The sequence below is a fragment of the Moschus berezovskii genome, chromosome 13, assembly GCF_049115385.1.
Source record: "Moschus berezovskii isolate FMDL1 chromosome 13, NW_MosBer_1.0, whole genome shotgun sequence".
NCBI classification, from domain to species: Eukaryota; Metazoa; Chordata; class Mammalia; order Artiodactyla; family Moschidae; genus Moschus; species Moschus berezovskii.
Window position 1 is genome coordinate 34,386,596 of NC_142472.1, and position 15,868 is coordinate 34,402,463.

The 15,868-nt window shown below is 41.4% G+C and overlaps 1 protein-coding gene across 11 annotated transcripts in view; it reads left to right on the forward strand.

Moving 5' to 3' along the window:
- Positions 1–15,868, forward strand: part of MYCBP2 (MYC binding protein 2) — a 277,882-nt gene that overhangs the window by 57,291 nt on the left and 204,723 nt on the right. For all 11 annotated transcript variants that reach the window (XM_088842669.1, XM_088842670.1, XM_088842671.1 and 8 more), the window contains exons 4-5: positions 367–520; positions 9,901–10,097. In XM_088842669.1, coding sequence (XP_088698795.1) covers positions 367–520; positions 9,901–10,097 — 351 coding nt within the window. The remainder of the gene's footprint in view (positions 1–366; positions 521–9,900; positions 10,098–15,868) is intronic.

Sequence of the window (15,868 nt, forward strand, 5' to 3'; positions counted from 1 at the left end):
TTTTACTTGAATACAGCCAAATGAACTTTGTATATTATTAGTTAATTTTTTCCTGAGTGAATGCAATCTAGTAACTGGTTTACTCTTAAACCATTTTCATGATGTTTTATTATGGCTTCATTATACTAAAGCTACTTTTTAAGTCGATCCACTATTTTTTAACCTTCTGCGTAACCAGATAATTTTCTAAATCTTGAAATTAAACACAATGGGTTTTATTCTTTTTTTATGTGATGATTTTGTCTTACCTTTAAAATATTGTACCGTTAATCATTTGCTGTTGGAAGTAAACTGTACTGATTATACTGCCTGAGAAGTGTTATTAGCTCACATGTTATAAAGTATAATTTTTTTTATCTTAATTAGATCATTGAGGTTGGACTTTGTGAAGTTTTTGAATTGATCAAGGAGACACGATTTTCTCATCCATCCCTGTGCCTCAGGAGTCTCCAAGCCCTGCTTAACGTGCTTCAGGGTCAGCAACCGGAAGGCCTTCAGTCAGAGCCACCCGAGGTCCTAGGTAAGAGCTTAGGCACATTGAATGAAGCCTTTAAATGTAAAGAGCTCCTCTTATGAAGCGTATACTGACTACAGCCTGTACTTCAGTCTCTGTTGATGGTGCTGAAACAGCAGGGGTATAAATTTTAAGTTACTTTGCTATGTTCCACTGGAGTTACAGTTCTTGCACAGACATTTCCTGATTATTATGATGATGGGAAATAGAAATTCTTAGAACCTAGAAGTAATCCTCAAACCTTATTGTCACCATGAACTTAAATCCTTCTTACTAAACCTTTGGCCAAAATAGCTGAGGTTGACTTCATCTAACTTTACATGTTATTTTGGAGAGTCAAAGGAGTAGGAAAAGAGGAAACAAATACCAACTCAACACAGCACAGTGAGTTTCTCAACAAAAACAGATTTGTATTTATCATGTTGAAGGTAAAGCTTTTGAATTCGTAGCAACTTCCATTAAGTAAAAATATTTGCTTTTTGTAAAGTGCATTTAAGTTTTATGAATGCCTGCCTTTCATTTGCCAGTGACCTAGATTCAACACATACTCTTGTAAGCAAGGTGGGGACTCTTTAAGGAAGAGGAAGAGATGGAAGCTTAATTCTGAAGGCTAATTGCTTTCCTAACTCTGGGCCTTCAAAGAAGGCCTTCAGAGAACTTCAGGTCAGTTGCATCCAACTCTTTGTGACCCCATGGACTTAAGCATGCCAGGCGTCCTTGTCCATCACCAACTCCCGGAGCCTTCTCAAACTCATGTCCATTGAGTCGGTGATGCCATCCAACCATCTCATCCTCTGTCGTCCCCTGCTCCCACCTTCAGTCTTTCCCAGCATCAGCGTCTTTTCAGATGAGTCAGTTCTTCACATCAGGTGGCCAAAGTATTGGAGTTTCAGCTTCAGTATCAGTCCTTCCAATGAATATTCAGGACTGATTTCCTTTAGGATAGACTGGGTGGATCTCCTTGCAGTCCAGGGGACTCTCAAGAATCTTCTCCAGCATCACAGTTCAAAAGCATCAATTCTTCAGTGCTCAGCTTTCTTTATAGTCCAACTCTCACATCCATACATGACTACTGGAAAAGCCATAGCTTTGACTAGATGGACCTTTGTTGGCAAACTAATATCTTTCCTTTTTAATATACTGTCTGCTGCTGCTGCTGCTAAGTCACGTCAGTCGTGTCCGACTCTGTGTGACCCCACAGATGGAAGCCCACCAGGCTCCCCCGTCCCTGGGATTCTCCAGGCAAGAACACTGGAGTGGGTTGCCATTTCCTTCTCCAATGTGTGAAAGTGAAAAGTGAAAGTGAAGTTGCTCAGTCATGTCCGACCCCTTAGCGACCCCACAGACTGCAGCCTACCAGGCTCCTCCATCCATGGGATTTTCTAGGCAATACCACTCCAGTGTTCTTGCCTGGAGAATGCCAGGGATGGGGGAGCCTGGTGGGCTTCCGTCTGTGGGGTCACACAGAGTCGGACACGACTGAAGTGACTTAGCAGCAGCAGCAGCAGCAGTACTGGAGTGGCTTGGGCATAAGTTTTCTTCCAAGGAGCAAGCATCTTTTAATTTCATGGCTGCAGTCACCATCTGCAGTGATTTTGGAGCCCCAAAAAATAAAGTCTGTCACTGTTTCCATTGTTTCTCCATTTATTTGTCATGAAGTGATGGGACCAGATGCCATGATCTTAGTTTTCTGAATGTTGAGTTTTAAGCCAACTTTTTCACTCTCCTCTTTCACTTTCATCAAGAGGCTCTTTAGTTGTTGTTCGCTTTCTGCCATAAGGGTGGTGTCATCTGCATATGTGAGGTTATTGATATTTCTCCTGGCAATCTTGATTCCAGCTTGTGCTTCTTCCAGCCCAGCATTTTGTGTGATTTACTCTGCATATAAGTTAAATAAGCAGGATGACAATATACTTTCTTGATGTACTCCTTTCCTGATCTGGGAAAGAGTCTATAGAGTTTTCTAAACCTCATGCATTAGTTTGTGTCAGTCATCTATCTGGGCCGTAACTGTGGAGTTTACGATTCAGTAGATTTGGAATGAGACATGAGAATTTGCATTTTGGGTAAGTTTCTGGGTAGTGCCAAAGCTGCTGATCGGGGGACCAAACTGCTGGTCTGAACTCGGCTTTGGGTCTTTTTCTTTGCTTGGCTGTTCGGATTATGTTAGACCCACATGTGAGAACCTCATTACTTGGTTTTCATCTTGATGTCAGATTGTTATTTGTTTTAAATCACGTATCGTAATTAGTTTCTGCGTTCAATTTGTTTTGTCACCGTTCTGTTTTAGTTAGTGGTGGGGAGTACTGACCGTGAAAATAAGCTGAGGATTTTTAAAACAGCAGCACCATGTTATTCATGCCGCTGCCCAACACAAGCTGCGTGTATTAAGAAGCGGGCGTCTTGTTTCCTGCCCCTGGAGCACCAGTGATGGTGTTTCCGTTGTGAGGCACTCCTTGACTTCGTGGCGTTTTTTGGAAGATTTAATTAAGTCAGTATCGGGGTCCAGCCTCGATATGGCCCAGGGTATCCTCAGGATGAACGGCGTCGGCGTTAGAGAGAGAGAGAGAAAGAGAGAGAGAGAGACAGGGGCTGATGATTCCTTGGTTTACGCTGGAAACCAATAAAACCCCAGCATGCGGTTTGCTCTGTTTACGTAGGCCGCAGGCGCCCTCTCGAATCGCCGGAGGCACCCCACCAGGGCACCCCCTCGAGTGAGTCTTAGAAGCCCAGGCAGATAAGTAAACGCAGAGGGACCAGCGCTCCAAGGATCTCAACCAGAAAAAGGAGAATAGAGAAAAGGATGGAAAGAGAGAAAGAACGACACGGGGAGACCAAGCTTCAATGAGCAAGGCCCCAAACTTTATTTTCCAGTGCTGCTTTTATACCCTAAGTTATGCGCATAAGAAACAGAGAAAGGGAGGTATAGAGTCACGCCAAAATCAAGTGGGGTCAGCAGTCTTGATCCTTATCAGGATCAGGGCTTATTTTTGTGTGATAAAAGTTTTAGGTGATTTACATCATCTTCTGGCCAGGGGGCCTGCTAACAGTTTTATGGCCCTCTCTCCTAACAGTAGGTTAGTTAGCAAGTAAAAGACCCTTTTTTTAAGGTGACTTTCCTAAAGTTAGGTGCATAACAAAGTTACATTCCTATAAGGCACCGGTGTAGTGAGCTGCAAGAAAGGAACTTATTAACTTAAGATCTGATGTGGTTAAATCAAAGGCTACTACTTATATTCTCTATATGTGATTAATATATTTCCAAGGATACAATAGATAGAGGAAACTTTGCAGCAAGCATTGATTCAACAATGAAATCTTTTTTAGTACTACTCTAATGATTTTAACTTCTTCAACAGATTCCTGTATATTAGAATATCAGGCTTTCTGTCCTTGCATGGCTGGGAGGCTATAAACAGTCACACTCATAGTTGTAAGAGCCCGGACAAACTTGTCATGCAAGTTAGAAAGCTATCAGAGGGGCTTGGATTGGAACACTCCTATTAAGCCGAGGAGAACTTTTAAACTACAGCTCTGAATTAATGTTTTCAGAGAAAGGTGGTTGGGGGGAAGCCCCCGTAAGTATTAGAGGACTTGGTAAGAGGCGTAAGATAGTAGAGCAGTCAGATTCTGGTTTTCTTTGGGGTAGATGCTCGGGTAAGTCCAGGGGGCTCCTTGAGTCCTGATTAGCCTTTGCCCGTCAGGCCTCTTCCCCAGTTGACCTTTGCCATGGGTAGGATTTCCCTCGCTCGCTCCCGGCAAGTCAGCGCTTTTATTTAAGAATATCTTGCTGGTTATCCTTTCTGTGCGGTTTTCAGTCGGTCTGCCCTCCGATGGAGAAGGATAAGAGGAGGTTACGTAAGAGGAACTTACGGAAGTTTCCTGACGGGAGAGACTGACTGAGGGGGAAACTGAGTCTTGCTCTGATGGGTGGGGCCATGCTCAGAAAATCCAATTTTCTGTTGATGGGTGGGGCTGTGTTCCCTCCCTTTTACTTACTATGGTGGAGGTAAAGAAGACAATGGGACCTCCTTCAAAAGGTCCCATGCGGGCACTACTGATCTCAGCCCTGCAGCAGGCCACCGCCGACCCAGAGACTCGTGGACACTCATGGGCAAGTCTGAGTCAGTCTCTTGTGGGGTCACTGGTCCTTTCTTCTGGGTCCTGGTATGCACAAGGTTCTGTCTGTGCCCTCCAAGAGTCCTTTCCCCAGTCCTGTGTAAGTTCTGGCAGCTCTTTGGTGGGATTAAGGCTACCTCCTCTAAGGGGGCTTAATGCCATACCCAGATCTGCTGCACCCAGAGCCCCTGCCCCTACGGCAGTCCACTGCTGACCCATACCTCCAGAGCATACTCTCAAACACAGTTCTTTCTCAGTCTCTGTGGGATCTTTGGGCCCTGGTGCGCACAAGCTGAATTTAGAAAAGGCAGAGGAACCAGAGATCAAATTGCCAACATCTGTTGGGTCATTGAAAAAGCAAGAGAGTTCCAGAAAAACATCTACTTCTATTTTATTGACTATTTCAAAGCCTTTGACTGCATGGATTACAAGAAACTGGAAAATTCTGAAACAGATGGAATATCAGACCACCTGACCTGCCTCTTGAGAAATCTATATGCAGCTCAGGAAGCAACAGTTAGAACTGGACATGGAACAGCAGACTGGTTCCAAATCAGGAAAGGAGTGTGTCAAGGCTGTATATTGTCACCCTGTTTATTTAACTTATATGCAGAGTACGTCATGAGAAATGCTGGGCTGGATGAAGCACAAGTTGGAATCAAAATTGCCAGGAGAAATATCAATGACCTCAGATATGCAGATGACACCACCCTTATGGCAGAAAGTGAAGAACAACTAAAGAGCCTCTTGAAGAAAGTGAAAGAGGAGAGTGAAAAGTTGGCTTAAAACTCAACATTCAGAAAACTAAGATGATGGCATCTGGTCCTATCAGTTCATGACAAATAGATGGGCAAACAATGAAAGTAGTGAGAGACCTTATTTTTGGGGTCTCCAAAATCACAGCAGATGGTGACTGCAACCATGAAATTAAAAGACGCTTGCTCCTTGGAAGAAAAGTTATGACCAACCTGCTGCTGCTGCTAAGTCACTTCAGTCGTATCCGACTCTGTGTGACCCCATAGACGGAAGCCCACCAGGCTCCTCCATCCCTGGGATTCTCCAGGCAAGAACACTGGAGTGGGTTGCCATTTCCTTCTCCAATGTGTGAAAGTGAAAAGTGAAAGTGAAGTCGCTCAGTCGTGTCCGATCCTTAGCGACCCCACGGACTGCAGCCTACCAGGCTCCTCCATCCATGGGATTTTCCAGGCAAGAGTACTGAAGTGGCTTGCCATTGCCTTCTCCGACCTAGACAGCATATTAAAAAGCAGAGACATTACTTTGCCAACAAAGGTCCATCTAGTCAAAGCTATGGTTTTTCCAGTAGTCATGTATGGATGTGAGAGTTGGAATATAAAGAAAGCTGAGCACTGAAGAATTGATGTTTTTGAACTGTGGTGTTTGGGAAGACTTTGAGAGTCCCTTGCACTGCCAGGAGATCCAACCAGTCCATCCTAAAGGAAATCAGTGCTGAATATTCATTGGAAGGACTGATGCTGAAGCTGAAACTCCAACACTTTGGCCACCTGATGCAAAGAAGTGATTCATTGGATAAGACCCTGATTCTGGGAAAGATAGAGGGCAGGAGGAGAAGGGGATGACAGAGAATGAGATGGTTGGATGGCATCACCGACTCAATGGATATGAGTTTGAGTAAGCTCTGGGAGTTGGTGATGGACAGGGAGGCCTGGCCTGCTGCAGTCCATGGGGTTGCAGAGAGTCGGACATGACTGAGCAACTGAACTGAATTGCTAGTTATCCTTAGCTCTGGATTGTAAATGAGCAAATAACTGAAGTATTTACTACACCCACTGAAACCAGTATACCCTGTATCTTAACTTAGAATTAACATGCTGATCGTTCCTTTCCTCCTAGATCTTCTGCCATTCTGTTTTCTTCTACCATCTGTTATATGCTTTCTTTTATATTCATGTTATACATAAATATTCCCTTTTCTTTATTCTTTTCAAAACAGATCTTGTTCTTAATGCTGGCTTTTAAAATTATAGTATGTGCTTTAGTTTAATTGTCTTCTTTCTATCCAGACGTAGGTCTCCTGATTATAATTTGTTTTCATTTTCCTACTAACAGTTTTAAATGCTGCTGTACTCTCTTTCGTCTCTCTTCTATCCCTCCAATGCTTATTTGTGATCTCTTCACTGTTTTGACTTATTTTTCTGTTCAGGCATTTACCATCACTTCATATTTTTTGTTTAATTAGCTCCAAGGTGTGAGTAGTAATTTTGTTCTTTAAAATTTGTATAGAAATTTCTCTCTGTTTTTTCTTTTGATTTAATATTATAATCACATTAGTTAAACTTTTTCCATAGTGTTTTTTTTTCATGTTGCTCATGAAAATATTTATGCATTTCTCATATTGTTAGGATAGCTTGATGATGATTATACATCAGACTTCCCTTTGCAGATGGATTTGATTTACAGATTGTTCAGTTTTTAAAAAATCCTTCCCTTATATCAATCTTTTTGTTCAATTTAAGGTTAGACTATATATTCTCAATTATTCACTTAAATGTAATAGCATCTTCTATGTTCTATGCCAAGAGCATATAATATAGTGGCGATCAGTATAAACATTGTAGCTGTTATTATGGAATTTAGCTTTAGACAGTTGTATACATGTAAGCAGGAATTCTGAGAATAACAGACTTCGCAGAAGATGTGACATTTGAGATTTGAAGGGTGAGTAAGAAAGAGTTAACTAAGTTTCTAGGCAGGTAGGAGAGCAAGTGGTAAGGTTTTTTTTTTTTTTTTGTCTTTTTATTTATTTATTTTTTGGAGGCTAATTACTTTACAATACTGTAGTGGTTTTCCCATACATTGACATGAATCTGTCCTGGATGTACAAGTGTTCCCCATCCTGAACCCTCCTCCCACTTCCTTCCCCATCCCATCCCTCTGGGTCATCCCAGTGCACCAACCCCGAGCACCCTGTATCATGTATTGAACCTGGACTGGTGATCTGTTTCACATATGATAATATACACGTTTCAATGCCCTTCTCCCAAACCATCCCACCTTTGCCCTCTCCCACAGAATCCAAAAGACTGTTCTATACATCTGTATCTCTTTTGCTGTCTTGCATACAGGGTTATTGTTACCATCTTTCTAAATTCCATATGTATGCGTTAGTATACTGTATTGGTGTTTTGCTTTCTGGCTTACTTCACTCTGTATAATAGGCTCCAGTTTCATCCACCTCATTAGAACTGATTCAAATGTGTTCTTTTTAACGACTGAGTAATACTCCATTGTGTATATGTGCCACAGCTTTCTTATCCATTTGTCTGCTGATGGACATCTAGGTTGCTTCCATGTCCTGGCTATTATAAACAGTGCTGTGATGAACATTGGGGTATATGTGTCTCTTTCATTTCTGGTTTCCTCGGTGTGTATGCCCAGCAGTCAGATTGCTGGGTCATGTGGCAGTTCTGTTTCCAGTTTTTTAAGGACTCTCCACACTGGTAAGGTTTTGAGGTAGGAAGGGGAACGACTGGAAAAAGACTGTGCGCAGAGTGGAGCGTAAGAGGATCGGGAGGCAGGGAGTAGGCCATGTGGAGCTTGATAGGCTGTTTTCCAAGGAGGATGGTTCTGTTTCTAGGAGGAATTGAACATCACTGTCTACTTATGTTTAAAAAATTCTTTATAGTCTTACATTATTTTCTTCAATTTGATCTAACTTTTTTTTGTTGCCAGGAACATTCTGTGTCTTTGTCAATGCCTAGGATAGTTGCTGATGTACAGGGAGAACACAGGAAATACTGGCTGAATAATTATAAGATGAATGAGCGGAAGGATAATGTTGGAGGGATGGACAAAGAGAAAAGGTAGATGAAAGGAAAGAGGAGAAGAAGGACAGTTGGAGAGAGAGACAGTGAAGGGCAGATGGAATGAGGGAGAGAAGCATACAGAGAGAAGTGAAGTAGGGAGTGAGAAGGGAAAGAAGGAAGGGGGGCGGTTAACAAAGGTGTGAGAGATTTGAAAGAAAAGGCGGATTTTTTTGGTTGGAAATTTCTCTTTGACTATCAGGGTGCAAAAGTGAATGATAGGAGCTAATTTATGAATACTTTTAGTAGTCCAATTAAGAGAAGGTGATAGATAGCGTGGGTTGGGGAGATGTTGATGATATGCAAAAAGTGGAGGAATTAATTAGGAAGTAAAATTGACAGGACTTAATTAATTAGGGATTAGATACGGAAGTTGGAGAAGACTCTTGAGAGTCCCTTATACTGCAAGGAGATCCAACCAGTCCATTCTAAAGGAGATCAATCCTGGATGTTCATTGGAGGGACTGATGCTAAAGCTGAAACTGCAATACTTTGGCCACCTCATGCGTCGAGTTGACTCACTGGAAAAGACTCTGATGCTGGGAAAGGTTGGGGGCGGGAGGAGAAGGGGACGACGGAGAATGAGATGGCTGGATGGCATCACCGACTCTGTGGACATGAGTTTGAATGTAATCCGGGAGTTGGTGATAGACAGGGAGGCCTGGCGTGCTGTGATTCATGGGGTAGCGGAGAGTCGGACACGACTGAGCGACTGAACTGAACTGAACTGAACTGAGATACGGAAGACGGGGACTAGGAGAGGAAGCCTCAGTTTCTGTGAGCTAAGAAATAAAACGCAGATGGCCTTTCAGTTTGCAGAGAATTCCGGCATATCAGCTCTCTCTGTTGCTTTCTTCCTTCCCCTTTTCCCCTCTCTTTCCATCGTTCTCAAATTTTCTCTCTCTTTATGACTTTTTTCCTTCTTCTTTCTGTCTCTGAGTATGCACTGCTGTTGTGTTAGCAATTAAGCCAATTTTATATGAAAGCAAAGTTTTGCATGTGTTCTGTGTATTCTGTTGTTGTTTTGCAAATAAATACATAGTTTTTGGGCACATAACATTTTAAGAAGCCTGTATTTTCCTCATCTAAAAGGTTAAATGCAATGACTAGTCTTTTACTCCTTAATAGGCTAGTTCTTGAATATTATGAATGCCTGAAAGCAAGTTTCTTTTAAATGATTGTGGGTAGATTTCCATTTCTTCATTTACAGAAATATGGAGTTGGCCTAAGTATTCTGTAAGATCCTTTTTATGTAAATATTCTAACTTCGGGCAAAAAAGGGTAACTGGAAAGGAACAAATGTGAAGTGTTGTAGCTACCTTAAGTATTTTTTTGAAAAATGAGGCAAGGTTTAAATAAACAAACAGATACTGTATAACGTCCTGTTTGTTGAATGACATAATTGAGTTCTGTTTTTATCCACAGAGTCTCTCTTCCAGCTCCTTTTGGAAATCACCGTTCGAAGTACTGGAATGAACGACAGCACGGGACAGTCTCTGACGGCACTTTCCTGCGCTTGTCTCTTTAGCCTGGTGGCTTCCTGGGGAGAGACAGGAAGGACACTGCAGGCCATCTCTGCTATCCTCACCAACAACGGCAGCCACGCTTGCCAAACTATTCAGGTACTTCATATCTCAAGCTGCTTAGAAAGGGACAAGAGACCAAATTGCCATTTTGCCTTAATTTCTGTCAATAGGAATTCACTGCTTTTTCTCACTCGGTATAGTGGTTTGATCTGTCCCAGGTTGATATATAAATAACCTAAGATAGTTGACCTAAGCTGCATGTGTGTTTAACTCTGCGACATGAAAGGTATAATAAAATGAAATTTGGCGAAAACTTAAATCTTTAGGGTAGTTTTTATGTCAACACTAAGCCTCCTTTTCCTTTGACATGGTATTGCTCTCTGTCCTCCCCCCACCTCCCATCTTGCCCTGAATTTTCAAACGTAGAATTCCTTCATAGTTTCTAAATATCTTTTCCCCATTGAAAGAAAAGCATATATTATTTTTCCGATATTTCTAATTGATTGTGATAGTTTTTCATGGATTGATATGTTTCTGAGCTATTTCTGCTTCACATACAGCAGGTTTTTTTGAGCTTTTACCAGGCAGTTGTGGAATAAGCTCTTCATCCTTGTTAGTGATGAGAAATATGAACTTACTTATAGGCAGACTTGATTTAATTCTTTTGGAATGTTTTCTGGAAATTGAGGAAGAAGTTACAATTTTAAGTCTCTGTTATGTGCTCTTTTCTGGCCCCTTGGATGACCTCCAGAACATGTAGAAGGGATGCCTGAACCCTGTCATTAGCAGCCAAAGATAGTGAAAGGGGTAAATGGGCTACTGTCTGTGACTTGTTCAGTGATTTTGAACTTTCCTTGTCAAATATGAGCAGTCTCCTTTCTCTAGATTTCTGTTCTTATTGTTTCCCCTCTTTTTGTCCTGCCTGAAGTCCTTTTTCCTCTCTTTATGATTCTTACTTATTTTGAAGTCCCTCTAATTTATTGATTTCCAAACTGTTCTCTGCTGTGCTTTGAAAGTAAAAATGAAAGTGAAAGTCGCTTAGTTGTGTCCGACTCTTTGCAACCCCATGGACTATACAGTCCATGGAATTCTCCAGGCCAGAATACTGGAGTAGGTAGCCTTTCCCTTCTCCAGGGGATCTTCCCAACCCAGAGATCGAATCCAGGTCTCCCACATTGCAGGCAGATTCTTTACCAGCTGAGCCACCAGGGAAGCTTTGAGGATTCAGCAAAATTTTAGTTTAAATATATACAAATACTTTCAAAATTTTAATAGAATAACACAAGCATTCAAATATCCATGCCAGATGTTAAAAGTATAGTGACCATATCCACAGGTACTTATTAGAATCCAGTGATTTTTTTGTGTGTGTGTAGATTTATTTGAGAGGATATGACATGAGATCTTAAACAGTGAGTTGAAATTAGCCAGTGCAGAGGGAGGAGGTGTTGGTATTGGTGGTGTAGAGAGAGAGAATAGTCTTGGTATCTATGTGCTAAAGCATGGAAATAGCAGTAATACTGGAACACTGAAAGCTGGAAGAAGTTTATGTAGTTACAGTGTAGAGAGCCGTCAGATAGCAGAGATAGGACTTGAGCCCATGTCTGTCTGGCTGTAGTTATGCTCAAGCATTGGGCTGCACAAAACTTCTCAGTCCCCTGAACCAATAGCCGAGGCTCTCTTAAGGACCTTCCCTATCACTGTATACCTAGCTCTAAGTCAAAGGCCATATTAAAACCTGTTATCTTAACATGACCTCTAGTGTTCTTCATGATTTGGCCCCATTTCACCTACCTATTCATTTCACAAAACTCTCTTGGCTGGGCAATGATTAGGAGCAGGTAAGAAAAGCCTTCTCCGAAAATATAACTGTTGCACCTCAAATTATATGGGATCCAAATGCATATTACTTATCTTGTTCCAAAAAGCTTAAGCTGAGACTTTAAGGTAAGGTTGGTCATAATGTGAGGTCTCTTATTGAAAGAGACTAAAGTCCCTTCTATAAAGATGAACTCCAGACTTCATAGACCCCCCACTGACACAACACTACTGAATCTGGACTCACAAACAAAAAGGACATAGGAAAAATGCACCACCATTGAGAGTTAACAGAAAGAAGTAAAGCAGAATCAATCTTGCCAAGTCTCTCTGTCTGTCTGTCTCTCTTTCTCTCTCTCTCTCTATATATAAAATTTGACATTAAGTATGTGTATATTTAATATGGTTAATAAAGTGCCAGAAGTATTATTAAGGAATAAGGATATAAGAGATAATCAGATCAGAGAACAAATCAAATAGAACTCCTGGAAATGAAAAACCAAATGGTTACAATTAGAAACTTAAAGGATGAGTTAACCAGTGGATAATGTAGTTGAAGACAGAAGCAGTGAACTGAAAGATAGAGGAAGAAATTATCTAGAATGCAGCACAGAGAGATAAAACATGAACAGTAAGAAACATGGAGAATGAGAAAGTTTGAAGTGTCAGTACAGTCTGAGTTCCACAGGCCAGTGATGGATTCGTGGAGAGACAGTATTTGAAATAATGGCTGAGATTTTCCAGAATTGGTGAATGACTTGGAATCCTCAGATTAACGAAGTCTGGTTTATCAGAATTACATTTCTAGGTCCTGCCACACTGTTGGTGAGAGATCAGTAGGAGAGGAAAAGGGTACATCTGAGGCTTCTAATTGTGGTTCTGGGTTTTCTTAGAGCTAACACTCAGAAAGCAGGAGAGAAATAGGGCCATGTTGGAGACACCTAGTTTCTGCTCTCCTCTCCACCCTTGCAGTCTCCACAAAGATTACAATAAAGGATTCTTTTTAAAGTATAAACTTCTAAGGATGGGACACATTTTTAAAAGGTGAATACTGGGAAAGCTTAAACTTCTGAAGACGCTAATACCCACAGAAGGTAAGTTGATTTTCACCTAAAAATACAGATAGGATTTAGAATTGGAAGTAATAGGTGCCTGGAAAAGCTAAAAATAGACTGGGAGTCTGTGTGATGAAAGCTCCGGAGCCCCCGAGCCCTTCCTCTACACCCCCCAGTCAGGCACCTGTCCTCCTCTCATACCCCTCAGAGTTAGGTTTTCTGTGTGAAGAAATTGAGCCAGAGAGGCCAGGGGAAACCAGGCAGAGTGGAGAGTGAAGGTGAGGAGCCGGATGGAGATTGAGTGAAAGTCTCCATGTTGATGATGACTTTCCTCCATCCTCAGAGTTCCCAGTATACTGAGAGTGAGGTTCATAGCTTCTAGGAAAAAGACTGGAAGATTCTCATTTGGAGAAAAAAGTGAGGAAAGACTTACAGATCCAGACATTTGGCAGGGAGTGAGAGATCCTCCAGTGAAACTGCTGAACTTAGCGGAATCAGTTTGAGGTGAGCTCGCTGTCTGTCAGACCCTCCGTTCACAGCGGCTTCCTGAGGTGAGCTCACCTTCTGTCAGACCCCGTCCATTCACAGCAGCTTCCTGTCAGATTTTTTAGTTGCTTACTCTTTACAAATAAGTGTATAGCCAAGTATTTGGAGAAGGAAACAGCAACCCACTCCAGTTTTCTTGCCTAGAGAATCCCATGGAAAGATGAGCCAGTCGGGCTACAGTCCATGGGGTCGCAAGAGTCAGACACGACTTAGAGACTAAAGAGAGAGAGAACCACGTATTACTGGGTTAACGTGAAAGATAGAATCCCCCAAATCAATAAAAATAGTAATAATAATAACAATTTTGGTGAAAAGGGTACAGGGAACAGAAAAACTCTTAACAGTAATTTGTATTTTAAAGAGGGATGAAAAGATGATTATGTTAAACAGCAGTGTTTTTTAAAAATTCAGAACAAAGATTTTGCAAGTTAAAGATCACAATAAAATCAGTAGAAGCATTAGCAGTTCAGATTAAAGAGGTCCCAAACAATAGAAAACAGAGCAAAAGAAAGAAAATAGGTTATATAAAGTAAAATTAGAGGATTCTTCTAGAAAATCCAGTATTTAATAGGTAGTCAAGCAGAGAGGACAGGCTTCCCTGGTAGCTCAGTGGTAAAAAAAATCTGCCTGCCAATGCAGGAGATGTGGGTTTGATCCCTGGGTGAGGAAAAGCTCCTGGATAAGGAAATGACAACCCATTGCAGTATTCTTGCCTGGGAAATCCCATGGACAGAGGAGCCTGGTGGGCTACAGTCTATGGGGTCACAAAGGGTTGGACACTTCTGAGTGACTAAACAACAGCAAGCAGGAAGAAATTACCTAAGCTTCATAAGGAGACTTCCCATCCCCCAAAGATACACATTTCAGATCGACAGAGGGCCCAACACAATGAATGACAGAAAGACTCACACCGAGTCTAACTTTGCAAAATCAGAACACAAGAAAGAAAGAATAAAGGTCCCAGAGTGCAAAGACAAGTTATGTACCAGAGATTGAGCAGAATGTTATTGGACTTCTCAAAAGCAGCATTGGCATAAAAAAGAACAAACAGTGCCTTCAGAGTTCTGAGGGAAAATGATGTTCACTCTGTTTAGCTCAGGTCTCAGTCACGTGTGAGGGAAGATAAAGATGTTTCTGAACATGCAAGGCATGGAACAGTTTCAACCTCTGTGCCTGCCCTTGTCCTTAGGGAGCAGGGCTTCTTGAAGGATATTGCCAATGGGAAACATTAGAAATGATGTTTGAGAGGAGAATGAGGAATCCATGGGGGTAGGTATAGAAGAAACTTAGCAAATGCAAAAATAGGGCAGTTGTTGACTCAGTGAAGAAAAAGAAAAATTATGTAAGGAAAATATAGTATGTGATACAGTTTGGTTCAGTTCTGCACCATGATCACACAGGCACAATAAAATGACTTCCAAATAATGCTTTAACTGGAGATGATTATATAGCTCAATCTGGTGGATTTGAGAAAAGAGGAAAGCATCATCTTTCATAGTAGTCTCAGTAGAAAGTATCTGAAACAACAAAAATTGAGAATGAAGCTGTGGCATATTATATAAGAATGTGGGTATCAATTCTAGATAAGACAGTTTTAAGTTTAATGTAGTTACTTCTTGGAGAAGGAAATGGCAACCCACTCCACTGTTCCTGCCTGGAGAATCCCAGGGACGGGGGAGCCTGGTGGGCTGCCATCTATGGGGTCGCACAGAGTCGGACACGACTGAAGTGACTTAGCAGTAGCAGCAGTAGTTACTTCTAGGGAGAGAATTTGTAGTATTCAACCATATACATAAATAAAATTTCATAAAAGTAGAAGTTCTATATTTTGATTGGGTCAGAGGCCTCAGGTCTTGAAGGGGAAGAGGAAATATCAGTGAACAGTGGGTTAGTTATCCCTCTGAATCTCTGCCCTCTAGAACAGTGCTGTTCAATAGAAGTATTCTATAATCCACCTATGTTATTTAAATGTTTCTATTAGCCACATTAAGAAGATAGCAACAGATGAAATTAATTTTAATAATGGATTTTCTCAATATTTATAAAAATAACTTCAACATGTAACCAATATGAAATTATTAATAAAATCTATACTTCTTTTTTAAAACTAAGCCTTCAAAAGCTAGTGTGTGTTTTATATTTAAATCACATCTCAAGTTACGCTAACCCTATCTCAAGAGCTCAGTACTCACATGTGGCTGGCGGCTGCCATGTTGGACAGTGGAGCTGGAGAACTGGAGCTGACAGAGTGCCCTTGGGTCTTTCCCTGCAGTCAGATATGTGGCAGCCATCTTCGGGTAGTGAGAGAGAGGCAAAAAGTGAGAAGCAGGGGGATTTCTCTGGGGTCCGATTATTGGTCCCATGCTGGTGACTTTTGAGGAATCACTTACAACAAATACCAGATATTTGATAAATATTGGTTAAATGAATGCTGGATAAATACATAGT